General features: G+C 41.2%; 1 protein-coding gene across 2 annotated transcripts in view; it reads right to left on the reverse strand.

The window, feature by feature from the left end:
• The window catches only part of nhsl2 (NHS-like 2), a 100,291-nt gene that overhangs the window by 5,881 nt on the left and 69,719 nt on the right, over positions 1–24,691 (reverse strand). The window contains exons 2-7 of one of the 2 annotated variants that reach the window (XM_088925147.1): positions 15,313–15,465; positions 9,026–9,162; positions 7,589–7,787; positions 5,993–6,124; positions 1,372–3,627; positions 52–193 (exon numbers count right to left, since the gene is read on the reverse strand). In XM_088925147.1, coding sequence (XP_088781273.1) covers positions 52–193; positions 1,372–3,627; positions 5,993–6,124; positions 7,589–7,787; positions 9,026–9,162; positions 15,313–15,465 — 3,019 coding nt within the window. The remainder of the gene's footprint in view (positions 1–51; positions 194–1,371; positions 3,628–5,992; positions 6,125–7,588; positions 7,788–9,025; positions 9,163–15,312; positions 15,466–24,691) is intronic. The other variant, XM_088925148.1, reaches the window with a different exon arrangement.

Below are 24,691 nucleotides of genomic sequence, written 5' to 3' on the forward strand. Positions count from 1 at the left end.
GTTATTTGTAATTGTTACTGACTCCAGCAATGGCAGAGAATGGGCCAGCACCTGTGAATGATAGTGAAGAGGTCCTCAGTGGTGTGGGGAGTGGATGTCTGGATGAACACATCGTCATCTTCTTCTGAGATCCGCAGGGCGGTCTTCTCGCTTCCTGTGCTACTTTCCTCAACACTCTCATTGAGGGCAGTATCTGTCAATCAAATAGAAAAATAATGGGTCCCTTTCTGGAAAATGTTAGGTTATCAGACTGCTCCACTGTAAATGTAAATGCTGTTGCCTACAATATGTTCTCGTTTCCTTTGTTTGCTTTAGAAATTCTACTTTCCTTGTGCGCTTCTTGTACCTTCCTGAAAGTGGCCTGGACCTGACATGTAGGAAACCTTTTTGTCTTCATAAAACACTCAAGACACCCACATGAATATTCTGTTGCTTGCCTCTCGGCTTCTCAAATCTGCTCTGCTCGGGATGAGGCATGTACACCAATAAAGACACTGCCTAGCCTGCCAGTACTGCTTACATGGACTGAGGTAGAGGCTGCTGGGAGATCCTTGGGTTTCTAGACAACACTAAATGCAGACATGGTTACTGTAGCCACCGTTCAATGGTAAGAGTAGAAAGTCTCTAGGTCAGTGTAGGAGGAAAGTATCAGGTTAAATGCACTCAGGGTAGGTGATATCCTTGGGGCTAGAATTCCAGAATTTTGAGGCATAGCAAGAGAAGGCTGTATCGCCCATAGTAGGTAGGTGAGCTTGGAGGAGATTTAGAAGACCAGAGTCAGATGAATGAAGGTTGGATGGTGTGGAGCAGACAGATAAGTCAGATAGGTACTGAGGTGCCAAGCCTTCTTAGGCCTCATAGATGAGCATGAGAATTTTGAAGTTAACACGAAAGCTGAAGCCAGTGCAAGAACTCCAAGACAGGCATAATGTGGTCTCATTCAGTGGCTGGAGAATTGTGAACATATCAGAGTTTATTCATTGTGGTTTTAGATACCCCAGCGAGCGGCAAGTTTCAATAATCAATTCTAGAAAAGACAAATGTGTCAACATTTAAAAAAATGAAAATGGAAGAGAAAAACTGGAAAAATAATAGCAGGTTTATAATTTTATATGTAGTGTCTAATGTATTGCCTTCATTCCACAAGCTGCTTCAACACTCCCACTTAAGAGTGTTGAAAGATCTATAACTAACTCCCTGGAGGGAAAAATGACAGGAGGATAAAATAAACTAAATGCCATTACACAAAACTAAATGCACTTTTTCTAAAACTTCCAGAGGCAACAGGCTCAAACATGAGAATAATTCAAAAGCTTGCAAAAAGACGCACACTTCTCGTGTCTCTTTAAGATGACCTGTCAAGTTGCTCACCTGTTGGAGTAGCAGCAGAGGGCGCTGTTTCTCCAGGATCCTGCTTGCTGTCATTTCCACTGGCTGCAACAGTTTTGATGTGGTTTTCATTCTCACCACAGAGATCATTGGGGAATACAGCTCCAGAGGGGCGGCAGCTGTCCAGAGTGATAACAGGCCTGTCTGTGGTCCCATTGGCTTGAAATGAACTGGCTGGCAAAAGGAGCACGTTAGGTTTCTTGGGGACTGGTGGAGGTATCTTGTTTTTTTTCTTTTCCATCTCAGTCAGGCTGGAAACAATTATTCGGTTGGGAAGGGTTTTGCTCTTGTCCTCCCTATCTGGAAGAGAATGCAGGTCGACAAAGTCCATTCCTTGCTTCATGCTGGGAATTGGCAGCTCGGGATACTCCTGAGGGGAGCTAGGACTAATGGGACATTGAGGCTTCTTGATTTTGGGTTTTTTGACCACCATGTAGATATTCTCGACAGGTGTAAGTTTGTCTTTTGGAGAGGCAGGTGGAGATTCAGACGCTAGGGGAGACGAGGATGGAGATTTAAAGAGCAGGTTTGGGGGCCTTTTGGGCAGTGGTGGTTTCATAGCAACTGGTGGCTTAACTTTTGGCTGCGGGGTGATGGAGTGCTCCTTGCTTTCTTCCTCTTCTATGATGTCAGAAGAACCATCTGCATTGTCATCTGGCTCTGAGCGGCTGACTGACCGCAGCCGCACAGATCTCAGGTCTAACTGAGTCACCACGGGCATCACCACTTGGCTGGGGCTTAGCTTCTGACCGCACTTGTTAGACGTGGATGAGTCGGAATGACGGCGACTGGCTTTGGTCTTCCCTTTGAGAGAAGATAAATCCAAGTGAGTTGTGACAGGCAGCTCAAAGGACAACCTGCAACGAGAGCTCTTCTCTCTGGGAGAAGTGGCCGGGAGGGAGGACTTCCTCTCTGGGATTTTTGGCCTCATCTTACAGCCCTGTGGTGAAGGCCCAGTGATCAGAGAAGTGGGAATGGTTGGGGTAGGAGTTTCGGACTGGCTGGAGTACCCACTGGAGGGGGACATCAAGCCCGGGGGCTTTAGGGGTGAGATTTTGGATTCCGCTTCTGTTGAGAGCTGGGAAGGTGATGTAGCGCGGGAGGTGGAGGGGGACTCGAGAGATTCCGAGCTCTCACGCACTTTCATGCACTCGATGACAGTCGTCCCTGTGGCAGTACTGGAGCTGGACAAGGACCTGTAGGGGTCGTTGGACTTCCACTCGCTGATTTGCCAGTGGCTCGGAAAGGTCATATCAATCTCTTTCCCCGACAACGGGGCATCTGCTACAGTGGCAGCCTGCAGGTCTCTTTCAATCCGTAATGCCTTGGAGTCGATGAAATCGGGGGCTACCTCAAAGATGTTCTGCAAGTTATCTTTATCCCTGGGAAGGAAGAGACTCTTGGGCCTCTCTTCTTTGGTCAAGGAGGTGATATCGCTTTTCCTCCCTGCTTTATTCTTCATCAAGGACACACTCCGGACAGGCGGGGTGGGCTTTTTCTTTGGCTTCTTCAGCGAGATGCTCCTGGACCTCTGCCTGGGTCGGCCATGAGGATCTGCCACTACAGAAGCATTGTCGGTGCTGGCGCTGTCCTCTGAGCTTGCGCTGGGGTAATTCATGGCATAGTTCTCGTTTTCCCTCCGGTGATCACAGCAGATGTTATCCGTGGAGCAGAAGGAGCTGGAATCTGTCGGGGTAGATAGGGATCTTTCGCGGAACTTAAATGCATGAACCCGGGCCGTTCGCTTGTCTTGCCCTGGGCTCGTAGGACCACCTTCTGTGTCGTTTCTCTTGGCCATAGTCTGTGCTCTGGCAGATGGCTCCATGGATATGGATGTAAAAGAACTGGAATGTGACCCTGAACTCACTGAAAGACCTGAGCTACCCTGCAAGGGACATGTGAGTGCGCCCTCGTGTTGGGAGGGCTGCTTGGCAACAGGGCTCGCTGCCAGCACATAGCTGAAAGAATTATTCCAGGAAGGAGAAAACGTAGAACCCTTTGGTCCATTCCAGGAAGGACTAGCGCACATCATGGTAGAGTTCTCCATCATGCTGGAATAACTCCCTGGCGTCTGTGAAAGAATTTGGTCCAAATCGCTGTACGTCTTTCTAAGAGGCATCAAGTGGCCGGCAGTTTCTGAAGAAGGTGACAGCTGCCTGGCTTGAGCAGTTCCCGGAGTAGAAGCACCTTGGGTTAGGTCAGCGCTGAAGGTCTGCTCCACAGCAGCATGGCCATCACCTGAAGGATGCAAAGAGGCCACAATTACCCTGGTGCTTCTGCTCATTGAATATAGTTGAATTCATCTCCAGCTTTTTTGCTTATATTACATTGATTTTCCTGAAGAACTAATGAAATCTGTCACATTTGAATATTTTTATTTCAGGTGGAGATTTTTCTCATAAAAACAAACATTTAGAGAAATTACAGAGTCTGTGACGCACTAAAATTAAATTATTACTTTGACTTCACTTTTTCTTTTATTACTTTCTGTTCTATACTATCCATCCATCCAATTTGTAACTGTTTTATCTAATACACAGTCACAGGGAAGCCAGAAACTATCCTATTAAGCTGTGTTACAAAATACTAAAGTATTTTTTAGAAAGAAAGAGTGAGTCCTAAATAGATAACTGCTGATATAAGAATGTTGACCTTGTACACAAATTCTAAAATGTGTTGAAAAAAGCAAGAGTCCAAATTCTGTAGTTCATACATGTAGGTATACTGTAATGCGTACGCAATCCATACAACTGAACAATTTCTGCCCCTTTCACTCAAAGGTAAACAAAAAAAGAGCTGAGGCAAGAGGTTTAACTAGCAGAATTTCCTCAGACAACTCTTCAAAAATATGCTCTTCTCCGAACTTCCCAGAAATTCCTAAACTTACTGCTGCATACTCAGTTCTCAAAATTCTCTAGATCTCATATCAAGAGTGGGAGGGATTCTCCTTCACCATTCAAAACAGGTGACATTCTCCAAAATTAAAACACGAGATCAAACCAGAATTATTTCCTCGTTCATCCCATGGTAAGTGTATTAGACTGATACGTGCTGACAGGGAAATATATGTATACGTTCTATACAGCAGAGCTTTACAGATGTCACTGCTGCTTGAAGAATGAAGGATGAAGATCTCCTAATATGGAAATTTGCCATGCCTCACCACAATAGGTTTTTGAGTATGATACAGCACCCTTCAAAGGTAGTAATACAGTGAAGCCTACACTGGGATTTTCACTAAGAACTGTTAATTATAATCATTTCTCATGAAACAAAAACATGACTGATAAGTACAACTCCAAAGTGCTTCATTTTTATTAAATGCAGCACAGTACTGCTCCCTTGGATAATTTGAAAAAAATGTTTAAAATCTTTATTTTGAAGGAGTAACGTATTGGGACAATTGGATGAATTGGCTGACTGGTGTCTCTTGTTGGATGGGTGTTTTTGTTCTTGGTAATTAGATTCATGAAAGAGTTGTGAAAAATCTAACTACCAGTCTGAAATTGACTTCAATGTATGGAGTCTGTTGCCAAAAATCAAATTGGCATATCAAAATCAATAATTTGGAAGACTGAATAATAAACTACAGGTATAATTACTTATCAGCAAAGACCAAGGAGTACATCTGCAGTTGAAAATTCATCTGACCTGTTAAGGAAAACCCTAAAACAAAAGTCAGTGAAATCACCAGTAACCTCCATAGTGAAGAGGTGAAGGTTTTAAAATCTAAACTTCAAAAATGATTGAGACAGCAGAATTACACAGCTTTTAACACAAGATGTAAATCAGCATCAACAACAGAAAAGCCTGGTTAAATTTCTCTTGGTGGTACAAACATGAGTCAGAAGACTTTTGTATCAATGTTTTATGAACAGCTGAGATGAGATAAACCCTCAAACAAGTGATGGAAAGATTGAAGTAGGAGAAAGGGGACTGAAATACTCTGAACAACACCTCCTCATGATGGAAATAACATCATGACCTGGGCATGCACCATGGCCTTGTAACTGACTCACTTTTCTGTTTTGCTGGTGGAACTAATAGCAGCAGCACATTTACTGAAACATGGTGCTTATGTGGAAGAAAATGCTCCCTTACTTTGTGGCAACTTTTCACCATGGAGCATAACATTGACACACAACATACAGCCAAGAAGAACAAGACCCAAGAAGTCAGAACACCCCCCAAAATGAAAGAGAACTCCGAGAAAAATATCTCTGATTCCACAGACAGTTTGGTGAACTCAGTGGGTCACAGACTTCAAGAAGTTTCAAAAGTATACACAACAAAATACTGACTTGAAATGCATTTAAATTGAATATGTCCCAATTATGGTCACATTGTCAGTTGTGGGTTGTGTTCGAATATGACTTTGCTATCTATATACTATTATGAATGGCATGTATACCTGTACAAAGGTGAGGTAATGAACAAAAACAGATATATTTTTTACACATCAAAGAATGACAAAAGAATCTCTAACTGAAAACTAAGGAAAGGGGGATGTGAAAACAGAAACATTTCTACATCCTAAAGAGACTTTATCTGCAGGATCAGTGCCTATGGATTTAAGGAGTTACCATGTGCCCTGTGGTGTCACCTTGGTGCTGTAGCAAGAGGTCAGGGGCTCCAGTTATAGTTCTTCTTCTCCTTAGGATATTCTTTGGGTTGATGGCAGTCTCAGTGTTAAAAAGGGACTGGAGCACACTGGCGTGCTTATCAAAGCTCTGTCCTGAATTAAGACAGAAATAGTTCTCAATGTGAGAGCTTATGGCCCTCAAATGGTAAACATTCCCATGAAATCTGTGGATTGGGGTGAGTTGTGGTGCAGTTTGAAAACAAGTGAGAAAAAGAATGAGAAGCAGAAAAACATAAGGATTCATGACATTAGACCTACAGGTACACTGCGGATATCCACTCCAGGTAATGTGCATTCACTTCAGGCGATTGCTATATTTGTTTTAATTGTGTTCATTTACTATTTTCCAGGTTTGTTCCCAAACCTTGTTCCTAGTCCGAGAAGACATTCTGGTTTTTACTCCAGCCGAGACTGAATTCAATTCAATGAAATTAATTGAATTCAATTTTCCATCCGGAGCATATTTGTTGTGGCTCTTTAAAGGTCAAATGTGATTTGTATCACCCCTGCCCATTTGCTTTGGGCCAAAATGAGTTGCAGAACTACCCTCATTCAGGTGTGTCACCTGAAATGTATCCATGCAGTAGAACAAACGCTGTCTGTTCCCCATTAATTGATCAACTAGCAAGACCTTTTTAATCAGAAATACCAGCCAGCAAGTTGAGGAGAAGCTGTGTAAGGATCTGTTTGCTGAAGTTGTTGGGTATATTTGACACTCAGTAGTTAAAAAATGCCTGAAGAAGCAAGCAGATCTATTGTCATATACTGTATGCCCCGGTACATTATTAGCACTATGTTTTACATCCTCTTTATACTTGCAAATTATTTTTAGTAATAAATGTTGCTAGGAAGAAATGTAGTTTGAAAAGCCTGTAATTGCTAGTGATTTATTTAATTCCATAGGAGTAAGTACTTTGTTATTATTATTATTATTATTATTAATATTAATAATAATAATAATACATCCTCATATTTACACAGCACTTTGCTTTCCATTTTGAAGCACTTTATATAGAGGTGGAGAACTGCTTCATCCACCTCTAAAGTACAGCCTCCACCTGGTTTAATGAGGAGTATGAGTGATAAATTACTTCATCAGCTGAATTAAGGAAGAACATTAGGAAGGCTAGACTTCACAAGCCAGGGTGGAATTTACTCAGGACCGGGGTTACATTTTGAGTCACCCAATATGGTGGTTATTTGGGGATGCACTCATTCCCATTCACCTTTTTTGTATGTTTGCTGACATTTGAAGGATTCCCTTTAAATGCCCTTGTTTGTGACAGGGCCTGAGCTTCATTCAGAAATAAAGAACACTCCGCAGTCTCTCCCTGGCCTCGAGCTACAGCTGGGTGTTGCCACAGCAACCACTACCTGTTCCTCAGCACGGCAGGAAGAGAGAAAAATCAGCACTTCCTGCAGACAAGGGCCTTTGGAAGACAGCTGCTTCTATCTGCACTGGCCTTCTGGGAAGAGTGTGGAAGAGTGAAAGGAGAGAAGGAGTGGAATGGAATAAAACGGCAGAAGAGGAGTGACAGAGACAGGCGGATGGCATACCAGATACATTAATGGGGACGATGTGAGCTTGAACACTGCGGCCTAGGTTCCAGCGTGTCCTCTCCGATCCTGGCAGCTCGAATGTCTTGCTCCAGCCTGGGGGATGCTTGTCTGGGGTGTGGGGCGAGCTGGAGTCTGAGTCCGGCAGGCGGGTTCCTACTGTTGTGGTCTCGTCCCCACACACCTGCTTCACGGCTGGCTGCCGGTGAAGAGACACAAACTTTTGTTGGCGTATTTACACAGGATCACAAAGCACAGTGTTTTGAGGAGGGGGGGAATAGAGTGCCTGTGCTTAGGGAAGTCTCCCAAAAGAAAGCCAGAAAAGTTTTCTTCCAAAGAAAATGATTGAGCTATGCTGTCTTGTTGCCTTTTAACCTCACTTTTTTCTTCCACCTCATCTGCACAGCCCAGGTGTTAGTAACTGTGTCGCTTCTTCTGGTTTGGTTTTTGGTTTTAAGAAGCAACTGACCAAAGAACAGCAACATGGTGTGAAATCTTCCATTTTTTTCACAAGCTGTGCAGTTTTGTCTCCTTCAGTTTAATCACTTTTAAATTACCACCCGCCTATTTTTTACATCCCCTAATTATTATACAGTAGCAAGTAATAATGAATTCAGCACTGTCATTTATTGTGAAATATATATGGGTCTGGGATTTTGTCCACAACTCTTGATTTATGTTACATATCTGCTGATGTGCACTGTGGTAACCTACATTTCAGCTGGATGGCTAGGTAATAAAAATAAGAAATTAACTCTTTTAACGACAGGAATCATTTCAAGTTCAGACCGCCTCTGTACACCTGGCCTGTAGCACACCAGCCCTCTTCAGAAATCCAACATGTTCTGAAGCACAAAACCTATAATCATCTCTCAAAAAATCACGTTTGTTGTATCTTGGTCTAAAAAAATCAACAACTCATATGTTGGCTTGTTCTCTGCAATTGCTTGAAATCTGTTTTTTATAGAAGAAGATTTTATGACCAAATGCAAATGCAAGTGTTTCAGTTGATTCCTAAAACGTTTTATTTAATAAAGAATTAGAAATTAGAATCATACCAGCAAGTCATTAAAAATAACATAATAAAAGACATTGAAAAATGTTTCAAAATACTTGGGTCTGAAAGAACCTCACTTTTGACATTCAGCATTAAATCACTGCAGATGGAAGCACAGAAGTAATGAATCTGGCATCACTGCCAGGTTTTGCTTTTTTCTATTCCGGGTTAACACTGTGAACTGGAATGACAACTCAACTGCTCCAAATTAACCAAAGAGAAAGCAAACGAAATACCAAATTGCAGTGAGATTTGCCGTGATACTGCGCTGAGTTCAGCCCCGGCCCCCAACCCAGTTCCTCAATTTAAATGTGCAAATTCTTCTTCAAAATGTGAAGTGACAGAGCCGTGGCATGGCAATAGAGTGAAGAGCAACCTACCAGGAAGACAAACTCTGTCCGCTTGCTGCTCGCCGCTAGAGGAGACCTGCTTTGGGAAGTGTCCTCGGAGCTCTGGGAAGAAGGATGTCGGAATGTCTGCCCTGTAACTTTGTGGTCGTACAGCTGCTCCTCGAATTCTTTGTGAAGATAACAGAAGACAGGAAACACACTTAGGTGGTTTGAAAATGCATAACGTGTTCCACCCACCACACACACACACAGTTCTTGAGTTTGGCTCCCTCCAGGCCTTGTAAACAGCAAGATTAACATTTCACTCCTTACAGCCCCCCACCCCCAACCCCACCCCCACCCCGACCCTCCTCCTGAGGCCCCACCCTTAACTCTGCCACCTCATTGGCTCCTGTCCCTCACACAGACTGGAGAAAAGTGAACTTGCTCTCTAGCAAAATATGGATGCCGAACTCCTGGTGCCTGGTTGCCTAGCAATGCTAGGCAGCAGAAAACAATAGCAAACCTCTCAAGTCAACAAAAGCCCAGCAAACCCCCAGATCACTTCAGGACATGTCTCTGGGACCAGTCTGAGGGAACAAAATCCATTCTGACCATGACATTATTCGGTCATGGAGGGGTATGGATTGGGGGAGACTGTGATGCAATTCAAAAATTGACAACTGTTTCTTGTCTGTCAGAGTTAGTGAACTCTTCCTAGTGCTGCAAAATCTGCTATAAAATGACAGTCCCCATGCATATGTGTAGTCTTGCATATAATGAAGATGCTGCTGCAAAACTTTAGCTGCAGCTGAGGTGTTTCAATGCTGAGACAAAAGAAAAGAGCCAGATGGTTACAAAACCATCTTTCAATTCTGTGAGTATGTGCATTCAGTTATGAAGAGTATCATTGGTACAATACAACTCACTGAAACTGAATTATTTCTCTTACTGTATCCTCCTAGTATGTTTGACTGTCCTACATGTGTGCACTACATACACTTGAATATACAGTATAATGAATTTTAAAGAGTTTTAAAACAAAATCACAGAGTAATTTGATCCCCGATATATTGTATATTCATAAATAATTGAACCAAAACTCTTTTCACTTACAAGCACTAACTACATATTGTATATTATACTGTATATATTAATATTATTTAATATTATTGTATATGTAATGCTGTTTTGTAAAGGTTATAAAAATAGATATATTATTAATAATAGACGTATTTATTTTTCTTTTGTACTTCACTCTGGATCAACACCTGTCCAAGGTCCAAAATACATTTGATTGGACTAGAAATAAGACAGTGAATGACTGGTAATGCAATATTATTTTACTAGCCGAGTTTCTCAAAATCTTTGCTATTTTTGGGCCAGACTTGCCCAACCCTTCAGAAATGGCCCCTGCCTGAGTTTTTGTCCACTTTTCTACGGGTTTGCTTTTTAAAGCTTATCTAAACTGAAAAACATTTACTGTAGCAACGGAAGGATATTTTGAAATGTGTTTTTTTCTGTGTTGCTTTTCACAATCATGTTAGCAACTGAAAAGTGAAGAGCTGGCGCTCAGACTTGTGGGTCATTCCTGTATTTCTCTTGAAGAAAAAATTGAAGTTTTCATTAAATTAACTTTTTTTTAAAAAACAGGCCAAATCCTTCACCTGGACTCTGAAAGGCAGTGCCTTAACATTGTAACAGCTCTCAACACAACACAACCCCAGAATCTCAAATAATCTTCCCAGATTATGGACTGAAAAACTTTAGGAGGGATAAAAAAATTTAAAGGGCAGATTTTCCAAATGTGTGTTATCAGTGTTAATTTAGCCTATAGATTTATTTTGAACTATATCAACTTTGAAACAAAAAAGCTGAAAACCACTTCTTTATAAAATTAACCAAGCATGTAAAAAAAACTATCCTTAATATAGTTGACAAAAAGGAAAGTTCTGATTTTAAATAGATTATAAAAACATACAGTAAGTAAGGTTATAAAGGAGAGGGCATCTGTAACAAGCTATCCAGCCATTTTGCTTAAACCGATACCCAAGCTTCTTTTAATAAATGGCTTGATAAAATCCTTGGATCAATTAGTTACTAGCAATCAATTGCCTTTCACTGTTCACTGTTGATTTGCAAAGAAGTCCAATATGTTGACTTTGTTGAGTACTTTAAGATTGCTTACTTAAGGACCCTTGAAGTCTTCTCTGATCAAAATGTAAAAGGTTCAGCTCTTTTAGTCGGTCAGTGTAGTAGGACATTCCTTTTGAGTCCAAGAATGTATCTTTTTGCTCTTCACTAGACTGATTGCAGATCAGCAATATTTTTCTTGTAATACGATGACTAAAACTTTACGCAATATTCTACATGAGATCTAGTGCATAGATACACAAATTTCATGTCATTTTCAAACACATTCTAAGAATTTAACTACATATTGAAACATTCTGGTTGGCATGTTCCTCATTCTATATCTATAGTTTAAAAAAAGCTCCCTTGACTTGATTAAATTTAATCTACAGTGTTTGTCTGCCATTAAGTCATCTGCAAACTTCACTTGTTAACTAACTCCACAGAAATGTGTATAAATTAGGTAGAGCCATCATCTTAATTAATATCTTCATTTGTAAAACTGGAAAATTTGCTCAGTTTATTCACCAATAAACCCTTTACCAGATTTGGATAAAATTCTGCAGTGTGTCAAGTAAAGCTCAGTATAACAATTTGCTGTTATTTTAAAACTTTGTTTTAATAATGCTGCAATGGTTTGGGCTTGTATCATCTTCGTCCAGTTTCTTATGATTGCTTAAATACATCTTGGCAGCTTTAAACATTAATGGAATTTTATTCAACTCTAAAGCACTAAGCTAAATCTCATGACAAAGCAGGCTCAAAGGAGGACAATTCTACAGACATCAACACAAAATTATGAGCTCAGTTTTGGAAATGCGACTACTAGGACCTTAAGAAATGAAGTTTGGAAAGAAAAAGAATGCACTGACAATAACAATAAAAACACAGGCACCTTTTTTAAAAGAGCACGCGTAAGAAAGCTGAAATGTATGTAGCATATGTATTTACTCATTTCTTCCAGGTAAAACGTTCTAAAACAATATCTTATTAAAAAGAAAGGACAATAAAATAACTTTTTTTTGCTTTAGCCGACAACAGCACGTCATCTCTCAATCTGCTAATTTGATATATTGATCCCAAAAGTCCCCAAGGAAAAAAAAACTTTAGTACATTCTGAGCTCTCACTCTATCTGAAGTCACTGCAGGTGCAAGAGCCCAGGATGAGGTCTAAGGTTAATGGATTACAGTCAAGAACGTTCAGTTATAGAGCACAGTGCATACACTACCTACAAGCTGCACCCTGGAAGCCTACCTATGCCTTTTAAAACCAACTGAAATGATTCACTCACCAAGCTTGAAAAGCCACAGTAAAACACGTGGACCAGTCTTTACCACGGCAAACAATCTGGAGAGCCCACAGCAGACTTAAAGGTTTTCTTGCCACAGCTTTTTACTGGCTGGCCCTCCTGTTGCCCACAGAGCTCAGCTGAGCACTAATGAGAGAGATCGCAGCCCACTGGAACAGGCAACAGGCGTGCTTCTGGTGTGTGGCGCCTCATTGATGCAGAATAATGGCCTGCATTGCTTTTCGGTAATAAGCACTCCACAAACAAGAACTATTCTTCAAAATGGGTCAACCCCCCCTCACAATACAGTCTCCAGCCATGGGGAAAGTACAGTACCACAGTAGCCTTTACCCCAGCCCAAAAATGTTGTTTGATCAAATTCTGCTTTTATGGACTTTGCAACAATGTGCAAAACATAACGTCTAAGTGGGTGTACAGTATTAAGTGGGAATGTTCGTATACTATATGTACAGTATATAATAAATCCTTTCATATATTTAGATTGATAGTTCCAAATTCTGAAATGCTTTGGTAAAGAAGGTTTGAATGTACAGATTGTTTATTTCCCTTATTTCTTTACTTGGACCCCTGGCTCATTACTGTGTGCTTGCATGAGGAACAGACATTCATGCTCTGCTAATTCAGAAGGAGCCTGTACTGCCAGTATCACATCCAGCCAATGCCCTTGTTCTTTTTTCAAAGCTAAAGAAGAAATCGGGGTATGTTTTGTCTAACATAGGCTATTATAACTCTTAAGAGCATTTTTTTTTCCATTTACAGATTTTATGTACCCATACTTCACTTTATATCAGCAAAACTGGCACCTGTCTAGAAAGAGCACCCGTTTTCTCTGGGACTGACTGCAGAGAGTCAGATGGGGTTGTGGTGTGCCTACTGTGCACACTACTCAGTGGTGCTACAACCTGGTTAATCTTTAGTGTGTTGGCTGTGATCTACTATAGTAAACCCACCTGACAGATTCTGTTCTGGGTATGGGCTGAGCTCCTGCAAGGTAGCAATGTTCAGACATCGGTTGTACTGCTGCCTTGTGAAGTTGTGGTTCTGCCAGCGTGTGTGTGGTTCTGTCTGCATTTCAGTAAGATAGCGAAAGGTTTTATTATTGTGTGCTTTGGCCAGACACTTCCAAACATGCAGAACGTTTCCTCTGGGATAATTCATTATACAGTACCACTAACGCCAAGAGGGACTTCTTAAATGGCGACAACACTTATATATAATCCAGATATGCAGTGTTACAGATTTTTTATTTCAGTCCAAGCCGAAAATTGATAAATTGTGTTTGATGTAACTATGGGATATCTCCTGTTACAGTCTGTAAACAAAGCTGGGACCCCAGAGTGGGATGGTGCTCTCTTTCCTGAATTTCACCATTTCACCTTTAAGGCAGAATTCTCCATAACAGTGAATTAAAAGACATAATGTCGCAATCACAACCGCAGTTCTTAGCCACTGTGGATCATAGTTCTGTCTTCATACTGAGAACATCCTCAGTTTCAACAATCACAACAAGCCTATCCCCAGATTTCAATAGTGCTAGTTCAATGCTGCAACGAACTCCATTCTGTGTAAAGGAAAAAAGAAAGTGGTGTTGTAGAGATCTGAAAATCCAGATGGCGAAACTACTGTGCAATGAAGCATGTGTAACATTCAAATACTTCTCACATTATTTTTCCTTGGCAGCCTTGTGGAACCTTTCTGGTGCAATTAGCAACAATGAAAAGCTAATCAGTAACAGCAGTGAAAGATCATAAATAAAATGTACAATACAACACAAAGAAAGAACAAAAATGGCATATAAGCTACAATATGCTGTTATACACTGCTGTTATAAACTACAGTACCTTTCATTAATAAAAAGGGACATTGCATGGCCTCATCATCTAATATTCAGTGGCTCCTGGGGAGTAGATAGACAGTCTCAGGACTAGCTCTTTCCAGCTAGAAAGACACATAAAGGCAAGCCCGTGTTAAATATCCCTGCTTTTAAATAAGGAACTTCTAACTTGTTTGTCCTTCCTAGCTGTACTGCTCTGAAGACTGATAGGAACCACACAGTGAGTCACTCACAAACAGGGCTGGGAACTGGACTTGTATTTAATAAAACAAATGACTTGGGAAGTCTGGAATGGCTTGGTAAGCAGCTAAACATCAGTTCTTGTCTGAATTCTTCCTGGCTTAAGAAGAAAGGCCATATTTAGTTTTTAAAAAAGTATTTTTTTTTTTTGCAGTGAGTAACTCTTGAAATGCAGGTTATTTTTCACTCGCCTTAACGGCCTCATCTAAACCTACACAGGTCATGGCAAAAGCTGGGCCATGAAAAATCTGACATAAATAATGATGCAGCTTACAGGTACAGAGACAAATGTGCATGTAAACTGTAGTACTAGGTAAGGCTCTGGAATGAATGAGGTAAACAGTTATCTATAGTGTGTTCCTGCAGCTGTAGGTCTCACACACATCTCTCGCAGTAAATGCCAATATATCGAAGATATACCAGCCCAGCTGGTACTGGAATTCTGTAACAGCCCCGGGCAGAGAACAGTGAAGCGCATTACAACATCTCTCCATTCATGTACTACCTGGTGAAGAATTAAAACACCTCGACAGGCAGCGAAAGGAAGAGTGTCCCCTCTTTTTTAGCCCAGCAGGACACACGGTGAGGCTCGTTACTGGTTTCAGCATGACTGAATGAATGAATAAGTCTTTTCAAATTATATGAGATGTCAAAAATAAAAGAAGGGCAGGGGGAGGCGGTCAGAGAGAAGGATGAAAGGCAAGCCTTGAGCCCCCTACCCTCCCTCGGGCTCCCGTGAACAACCCAAGCTGCGAAATAAACAAGAGGGACAAACGGACCGAGAAATGAATGAAAAAAAACAAACCCCAGCATCCTCCTACCTTGCAGCAAGCTCTGGAGATTGAGCTGTGCCTCCTGATGCAGCTCCTCCACACACTCCGGCCTACTCGAGGAGCTGAACACATTCACATGCTGTTGCCATGACGATCTGAAGTGGGCCGTTCTCTTGCTCTCCGAGTCCAAGTTAGTGGCAGCTGTAGGGGGAAATGGAATTTCAATATGTATAGATATGTACAGCGATGCGGACGTGGCAAAGTAGAAAACGCACACAAGGGCAGGGAGAGGGAGAGGAGGGGGCCCAGGGAGCACACATGCACCCCACTGGAGCGGTCCACTTTGTCAGCGCCCGAAAACAGGGTCACACAAGGAAGCAAGAGGCTCTATGCTAGCTCCATTTGTGATCGGGCTGACCCAAACTAGTTCAGGCTGAGAGATTAAGGGGACACAAAAAGAAGTTAAGTGTCTTTGGAGCTGGGATAGTAAAAGGAAGCCCCTCTTTACACTAAGAGTTGTGAGTATTTGAATAAGAAACTATCTACTGATCACCTGGAGACTAATTACCAAGAATTCTTCAAGGAGCAGCTACAGTAGGTGATAGACAAGCTACTGACAAAAAATAACCATGACACTATTACCTAACACTTTCAGTTCTCTCCTAGGTTTACCATGCCTTTACACTACAGTTTAGTTTAGTTGGTTTACTTAGTTTTGAATCATAAACTATTTTTCTGCTCAAGTAATTCCACTAATTTCCAAGAGAACCTGTGAACAAACCAGACATGTCAGGAGATCTTCACAATATCGTACCTCCCTAAAATGACTGTATTATTTTGATAACTGGATTCCCAAAGTTTAAATATCACAACAAAATGTATAAAATGGCCAAAGGAACTTTTAAATAAGCAACCTGACTTTAATATACATATAACTGATGGGGTTTTTTTCTACCTAATAAATCGTAGTCCAATTGCATGCTGTTCCAAAGGAAATAATGTTTTAATCTCTGGTTGTTCTCTTTAATGTGTCTTAGGTCTAGAAATCCACACTTCAAGTGTTTGGAAAATATTTATGGTATAGGCCAGTTAAGTCTCAGAGTTGGGGAAAAAAATACAGTTCCCACAATCACCTTCTGTCACCTGATGCTACCATCAAGGTCAAAGGTCACATATAGGAAGGAAACATGGACCTTTGGTGTCCTGTGGCAAGAGCAAAGTCACAGCTGCTGAGTGGGCAGTAAGAGAGAGAGCATACTGTAACTGACAGGGAGGCAAGCAACGCCTGCGTGCGGAGGCTGGGAGCGAGTCTCAGACAGAGACAGAGACAGAGAAAGGTCAGCGGACCGAGAAGACAGAGCAGTTTGATTTATGAACTGCAGTAAAAGTCTTTTGCTTTTTATTGTTAATTTTGTATAGCTAATAGCTTAGCTGTCTGGAAGGGACTTAAGTATTGGAGCTTCAAAGACTGAACTAGACTTTTGTTTTGCTTTTGGCAAATGTTTATGTAACTGAAAAGAGAATAATACGAATAATAAACACACGTCTGCACCAGGGTCAAAACGCCTACGTTGTCTCAAAGCCCCCCCTTTCCAAACTACAGGACTGGTGAAATGATCCTGTCTGGTGTGACACACAACCCCAGCGTGTCACAGTACTTCCACATCAAATGTCTTAAATATGCTGCTTTTCTATTTCAGATCGCAACTAAGAATCATTTTTTAAGCAGGAGCAAAAGTATCCAAGAACCAGAACTCCATTCCGCAAAAAATAAAAAAAGCTACACATCTTTACTATAGTTTACCTATTATAAACTGAAAAAGTTTTCTTGACAGGGAGTACCTGGGATTGATTTCAGATTTTGTTCTGATCAGAAACAGCACCTTGTGGGATGTTCATGTACTTCATGTACTCCCACAGCCATTGGTCTTTTTGGTGTCTGCCATCTTGTTAATCAGCTTCAGTCTGGCCTTGACAAAACTCATGAAAGGAAGGCCCAGGCAGGCCTTCAATTTTAGGCCTCTGAAGAGCAGCAGAGTGCTGCTGAAAACAATGTCGCTAGCTCCCCTCTGTTTGATTAACCTGTTGTAAACAAGTTTGAATGTCTGTTAACAGGGACATTCTGCTTTATGAGCTCTGGTCTTTTGGATGAGACAGTCAACCTATAATGTTTACAAGGGCATTTAAAAGCTCAGGGGTGACATGGATAAATTCTACAGAGATTCATTAAGCCCAAACTTCTTAAGATATATCTGATCCCAGGTAATTCTCTGATTGATCTCTTCTCAGGCCTGTTCTCCAACATGAAACTCTTATTTTGACTTTCCAGTTTTCATTTTCATAGTAAGCACCATTCCCAAGAGCTATACACAAAATCAATGGGCTACAGAGAGGGTACACTCTATTGCACCCAGACTCCAACACGGAATTGGAAGGAGCTTGCAAATCTCACCACTCGGGACTCACAGTGATTTCAATATCAAACTTAGCAGACAGCTTTCCACATCTATACAAAAGCAAAACCAAATCTCAGCCAGTTCCCACAACAACAAATGGGGGAGGGCTTACAAGAGGAGACTTCAACTTTGATCATGGAGAGGTGATATGGTAAGAACAAATAAGCAGGTTTGGAAAGGAGAGACCGGGAGAACAGATTGTCACTGCACTTTAGGTCTAAGCACAGAGAGAGTATGGGAAAGTTCTGAAGTGCCTGAACTAATTGACTCTCTCAATTCCTGATTCAGAATCAGGAAATTATTTTATGTTCCAGGCACAAGAAGTTAAGTTCCTATTACGTCCCAGTGAAAAATGTTTTACCACAACCCATAGGATAAAGAGGTGCCCCCTGTCCGGAAGCCAACAAAATTCTTGAAATGTGGTCTTTAATCATTTAATTAAAAGAATTGATCTTTTATGACGATTTTTTGAAAGCCTAAATAGGACATATAATTTCCTATATTTGTATCCATTACTACTATTCCTTGTTCAGAGAATTCTAACTTGTAAGATCAAACTTTTCTAAATCCATGTTGACTATTCCCTAGAAACCTTGCTTGCAAATGATCCACACTCTGATAAGCTGTCCAGCAGATCCCATGGGATTCTTCAAGAACAGGTCATTTACTTCCCTGCCTCCTTTTTTACCAAAATTAGTGCAGGCACTGTTTGTTATTACTCTTTTATTAATGATCCTCATTATCTCAAGCCATTCATTCACAGTGGCCACAGGAGCAATTGGTATCCATGTTTTTAAGACCCCCTTAGAAAGGACACAGTTTCAAGCCTCAATTTACAGGCAACAGACTTTTGCTAAACTTACACTATTGCTTAATGACTCTGGTAACACTTTCTACCAAGATTTGCTAATCACACCGTATAATTTCATAACAAGCAAGCTACTAAGCCATAATGATGTCGAAATAAAGCATTTAAAATTAAAACAGAATAACATTTATCAATAACCACGCAACTAATCATGAGCAAAATAAATAATAAAATACAGTAAGAAAATAATACAGTTCCCAAGTTCGGGACACCCTAGTGTTGTACTGTTATGCTGACAAAGAGTATAACACATTTTTAAGGACAGCTGACTGCTCATTGAAAGAACCTGTTGAATGAATCACAGCTCCTCTTAATGAGTAATTAGCACTCAGAGGGATAGAAATTCCACTTGAGGGAAAGGAGCAGAAGTGATAAACTCTGGGTGTGATTGGAGTAAACTACAGCAGTCTGAATCTAGACTTTAGTGTGGTAGGAGAGGGTGTATAAGTGACGTACTGTATAGAGTTTGACTAGAGCTGTACTGAGCTGGTTTAAAGGCCTGTGAGACTTGGCAAATGTGGGATAATTGAGAAAATACAGCTTAGTCTGTACAGAGGTGCTGGACAGGTGTCTGTTGGATAGTTTTTCAGGCTCCGTGTAGTTCTAGTTCACTGCAGAGGATCACGCTGGACGAGTTGATGTCAGGCTGATAGGAGGTGCTGGTGTCTAGGGTTGGATGGTGCTGGTCAATGCCACCTTAAAGATGAGAAACTCAGATTACACAGATGGGTGGTCTAGGATTGTAACTGGTGAAAGCCTCACAACTGCCTGCACCTCTGTTGGGGGAGGGGGGTGCTACTTGTTTTTTCAAAGTGTGTTGTCTCTGGCCAAACAGGATCAGCTGGAAGCATTCTGTGGGTTGCTATTCAAGATTAACTGCTTAAGTCGTTGTAGGGCTTAATTTTAAGATGGAGAAGTGGTGTTAAGGTTGAAACAGTTTAATACAGTGTCTCCTTGAGGGAAAAAAATATTTAGTGACTGTTGCAAATGGGTGACATGGAATAAGTTATCAAAAAAATCCAAAATCAACAATGTTTTTACGTAGTCACTCATTTTTTAGTTTTTCTCTATTCAATATTTCATTCTCATAGATTGTCACGTTCCTGGCAAGGCAGACTCTAAGCCAATTAGGGAAATAAACTAATCAATAAGGCAATTCAAAAATAGATTAATGCAAAGCAGTATTACAAAGAACATTATCATTTATGAGTGTTATCACCATAGCAAAAGTCTGTCAGTTTAGGGACTTGTCCTGTCTCAAGGTATTCCAGAATTAAGGGGCCAGGTGGCAGCTCTCTGTGTGTCTCAGAACATGTAGATCTTAAACTCATGCCAGCTCATTCACTGGCACAGACTTTCCTGCTCTGCATTTCTCTGCCCTCCCCTCCAAAAAAAACTTACCCTGAAATCATCAGGGCCTGATCAGTAAGATTCTTGTCCTTGCAGAGGGTGACCAATAACTACAGGGTTCCCTGTTCTTCAATAGCTGTTCATAAAAAGTACCAATTTGCAGGAGAGATAAATTAAAAATATCTACAAAAATCTGTCATTACATGTAGTGCTGCAGGCAGATAAACCAGTCAGTTCTACTTAGCCAAAGTGGCATAAAAAAGGAGAAGTTGGGAGGCTAACTTGTTTTTGTACAGAAAAGGGAGTGGCTGTGAAGCCTATTGCAGAGTCTGTGTAAACCAACAGCTCACACACTGTAGCCAGACATCTCTCTTAGAATTACAGTGGGTTAAGAATCCACATAGGAACAAGTAATAGGTTTATTCCATGCTGAAAAAAAGAAGAAAGAAAACACAACGTTTCGGCCGAATCCACATAGGCAGCTTAGAGTAGCAGGAGAGAAGGAAAAGCTGCCACTACCACCTCTACCACAAGAGGGAGCATGTGTACTACAGGGAGTTTATCAGGACACCACAGAGCCACCACTTTTCTAAAGGCACTCCTGATCATCTTGCGCAACTTCTGCCGTTATAAAAAGAAGAAGACTCAGATTGGAAAATGGCTCTCAGTACTGACTTGCGCAACTCTAGTGCCCTGAAAGAAGGTTGATCACACAGTGAGCATCAACCCTCTGCCCTTTGGTGTTCAGTGGTCAGTAGTTGCCATATGTCCAGCTTTAATATAACTTTTCCACAAGCCATCAGAGAGGGACACATTTCATTACAAAGGGAGCTCACATCCAAAAACTTCTGGGTTCATGAAGAAAATCTTAATAGTCTAGAATAGTTTGTAGTCTTTAAGTACAGTATATGCTATTTGTCTCCATGTATAGTTGTGTACGTAGTTCTTATGTATTTGTAGAATACCAAATTGAACGGCTGTCTGCAATATCAGAACCTTGTGCATTCAGTGTAATCTGGAAAAGTATCAGTATAATCACTCTACACCTCTATATACTGTACAGTGTATCGTGTATGTGCTGTATAACCAGACTTACCCTCACAGCTAGCAGTATATAATGATAAGTATGTTTCTTCTTGAGAAAATTAAGAAATGCTTGTCATGGCTTTTCACATATATAAGTATGCCTCTACTGCTCTACTAACTTTGAGTGGCTTGCTCAGCTAAGGTTAAAAAAGAATATGCAATAGGCAAGCACATATTTGTGAGATTTATTTCAGTCAAGAGTTACCTTTGATAACATTACTGCTTGCTGGTTTGGTGTAAGGTCCAGGTATCGTGTGATAACCTCAGTGTAGCATGAAACACAGAGTCATGTTAGCTCTTAAAATATAAAACACAGTGGCATTCATCATCTCACTAACTGTTATAATACATCTCATCTCATTTCAATGAAGGAAAACAGGATTCTATGGAGGAAATAACAGAAAAGCACAATGTGTATGTTGTCAGTTAACAGTTAACATACACTTTGAAGTTAGGATGTTCAGCTGCCAAGATGGTGTAATGATGTAATGTTGACATCATCGGTAGAGCCTGCAAAAGCTGCTCACAACTAAAATATTCTCTATCTGGTCTGTGCTTTCCAAACACATTTATTAAAACAAAAACAGCCCCCCAGAAGCAGCCTTACTGAGTGTTACAATCTTATCCACTGTAATTTACCATAATCAGAGACTCTTTACCAAGCTGCCTTACGTTACCATGGTTTCAAAGACTGCATTCAGCAGTGCCTCCATACTGAACCTGTAGAAGGGACAGCCTGCACTGAAGGCAGAATAAAATGCAGGGAGAATCTATTATTCAGTTTTGTTCTTGTTTCACAATCAGCTTATACGCAGAGGAGTCCCTTATTTCACACCAGCATTTAGTGGAACTCGCAGATTAAGACTGATGACATCGTTTATGTGCCTCTCAGAAAGCACAATACAGTTCTCTTTCCAAGTTCAGGGACTAACCTCCTAACGATGAAAACGGCAGAGTGATTGATTCAAGCACAGAGCAGGTTTACAGCATTTGAGAGCAAAATGACTTCATAGATTTAAAGAGTTCAGGGTTTAACAGGAAAACCCAACAGAGATTTTTTTTTGCCTTTTAATTCTACTGCAGATTTGAGGACATGTTGGGTGCAGCAAAAGAGGGAACTGAAACTGTAGATGCCGCCTTTGTTTTTGTTTTCAGCACAGAACAGGAGTGTGGCTGCTACTGTAAGTAACGTTATGTGAACAGGGGAGGCTGCTGTGATGTGGGAAAGCTAAGAGCTCACCCCAGAAAAAGAGCTGTCATCCAGAAAAATGGATCATATCTGAAATAAGGAACAGAAGTATATTTGGTGGCCAGATTTGAAAAACGTTTATGTAACTGGGCATTGAGTCACCATGCGTATGACGTTTTGAAACAGTACCCCAGAAGGATGAACTCTCATTTCAGAGGGGTGTGGTCAGAAAATCACTTTGTGTCAGTTCCTCGGCCCCTGTGTTCAGTGAGTCCACCAGTGAGTTCACTGAGTCCAAAGCTTTGTCTACCTACAGACGTGACACACTGACTTTGGCTAATGTAATCCATCCATTAGTAGACCAGTAATTACCCAGAGATGACTTTATGTGAGACCCAGGACTTAATTAAGGAGCACTCACAAACACATTCAAAAGCAAACCTCATTAAGGGAGCACAAGCATGTCGAGCAATAATTTAAAGGCCAGCTCTCTGAGGCTAAAAATGGCCACGCTGTGGCCAGTCCATCTGATCCGTGGCCAAGAAATATGGATCTCCCTACTTCCCAGACGACGCATGGCATTCTATTCTCTCCCACTTTATGTTTGCCGAGTCACCTCTCAGTTTCTGATTTCCCCATTCAAATTTAAAAAAATTGGTGTTACTGCCGTAAATATCGCAAAGAAAACAATTCTATTAAATTGGAAAAGCAGAAATGAAATGAGTGCTTCTCAATGGCTAAATATTTTGACAAACCACATCTCACTGGAAAACAGCATAGCCTCTTCCAAGAACTTTGGAAGTCTTCTCTTCCAAAGACTAGGATCAAGTTGATTTGTCTATTGGTTCTGTAGATGATTTAATGCCACATATACAGTAGGAAACTCTTAACAATGATGGTGTCATGTTTTTTGGGAAGTATACCCCATGTAACACCGAGTGTCAAAGAAAATTTCGCACCTGGACTGATGTGCATCTGAGCACAGACAAACCACAGACCCATGTATTACTTTGCTCACTAGCAGGGACGGGAAACATTAAAGGAGTGGTGAATATCACTGACACTTACGTCCTGTGTTCTATTCATTTCCTGCTTCCTGTACAGCAGAATACTGGGATAGTCGCAGAAATGTTAAGGCAGCACAGCGGGACAGGAATTGGTGAAGGAATTTGGTTCTTTGTTACTACCAAAACTTTTTCTAATAGAGGAGGGTTGGAAAGGAGGGTGAAGATTAAAAATAAAAACTGCATGGATCTATTGTTAGGACTCATTACCAAAAAGATGTGGGTTCAAGCCTGCAGCGACGACACTGCTGTCCACCCTCATTGCTCCACACTGCACAGCTCTGGAAACCACTGAGGAATCAGCCTGTGGTTGCCTAGCTCCATCCCGAGTGAGGCCTTTACTGCTAGTTTGCTTCAACACCACAAAGAGCACCAAGGAGATTTGTATGACCTGAAGCAAACGAAATCTGTCACAGTGAGTCTGGAAATTCAGAGGCAGTATAATGCCAGTATTATATTTTATGAAACTACCGTTGTGGTCTACCTGTCAAAAGAAATAAGTAACCACACCTGGAGGTGTCCTTCCTGCTCGGCCTTTCTGTCTGCAGTCGGTACTCAATCAGGTTACGACCTCTCAGGAATCGTGGTCTCAGGCCACACAGCTCTTCCGATGTCGGTGACCTATTATTATTATTAATTTATTAGGCGGAAGCTACTGTATAATTAACTGTGTACATAAAAGGGTTTGGTCCACATTTATACAGCTGTGTTTTCCTGAGCAGTCAGTATCTTGCTTGTGGGTGCAACAGCAGTGTGCTCACTTGGGATTTGAACAAAGACTATTCAGGAGCCCAGAGCTCTGACCTCCAGTCTTTACTGACATTCCATATGCTGCTGTACAGAATCGCTGACCTTCCTATTAGGCATCTTGGGGAAGCTGTAAAAGGCTGACTGAATAATTCCTCTTACACTTTATCAACTCAAGTCTAACAGCAGCAGAAACGTTCTCTGGTTTTCATCTGCACATTTCTTAAAAACTCCCAGTGCTGTGACCCCTATAGGACCGATCTAACCCGCCCTGATGTTATTGTTCTCCACACCTCAGAAGTGGTAAACCAACAGAAATGGCAATAAATAAAGCAGGTGTGGGACTGCTGAGAAATACTGACCCGGCTGTCGACTTCTTTCAAACTGCTAACCGCATCTCAACAGATGTGATCACAGGGACACAGCCCACTTCCGGCAATGTTGACCCACCCCGTTACAAGAAGGGCATTGCAAAATGAGACAAACAACTTAATTAGGGGATCTGTGAGAAAAACAGTAAAATGAAATTATGATTTCTCTCTCCTTGGCGTTTACAGGTCTCACTGCAAAGCTCCAAATATTCTCGGAATGAAATCTGACAGGACACGGACCTGTAACTCACCAGGAGACTCTAGGCTCTGGTGTCATAAGGGCTACAGATGGAATT

Source organism: Atractosteus spatula, chromosome 9 (assembly GCF_055471065.1).
Source record: "Atractosteus spatula isolate fAtrSpa1 chromosome 9, fAtrSpa1.hap1, whole genome shotgun sequence".
NCBI lineage: Eukaryota > Metazoa > Chordata > Actinopteri > Semionotiformes > Lepisosteidae > Atractosteus > Atractosteus spatula.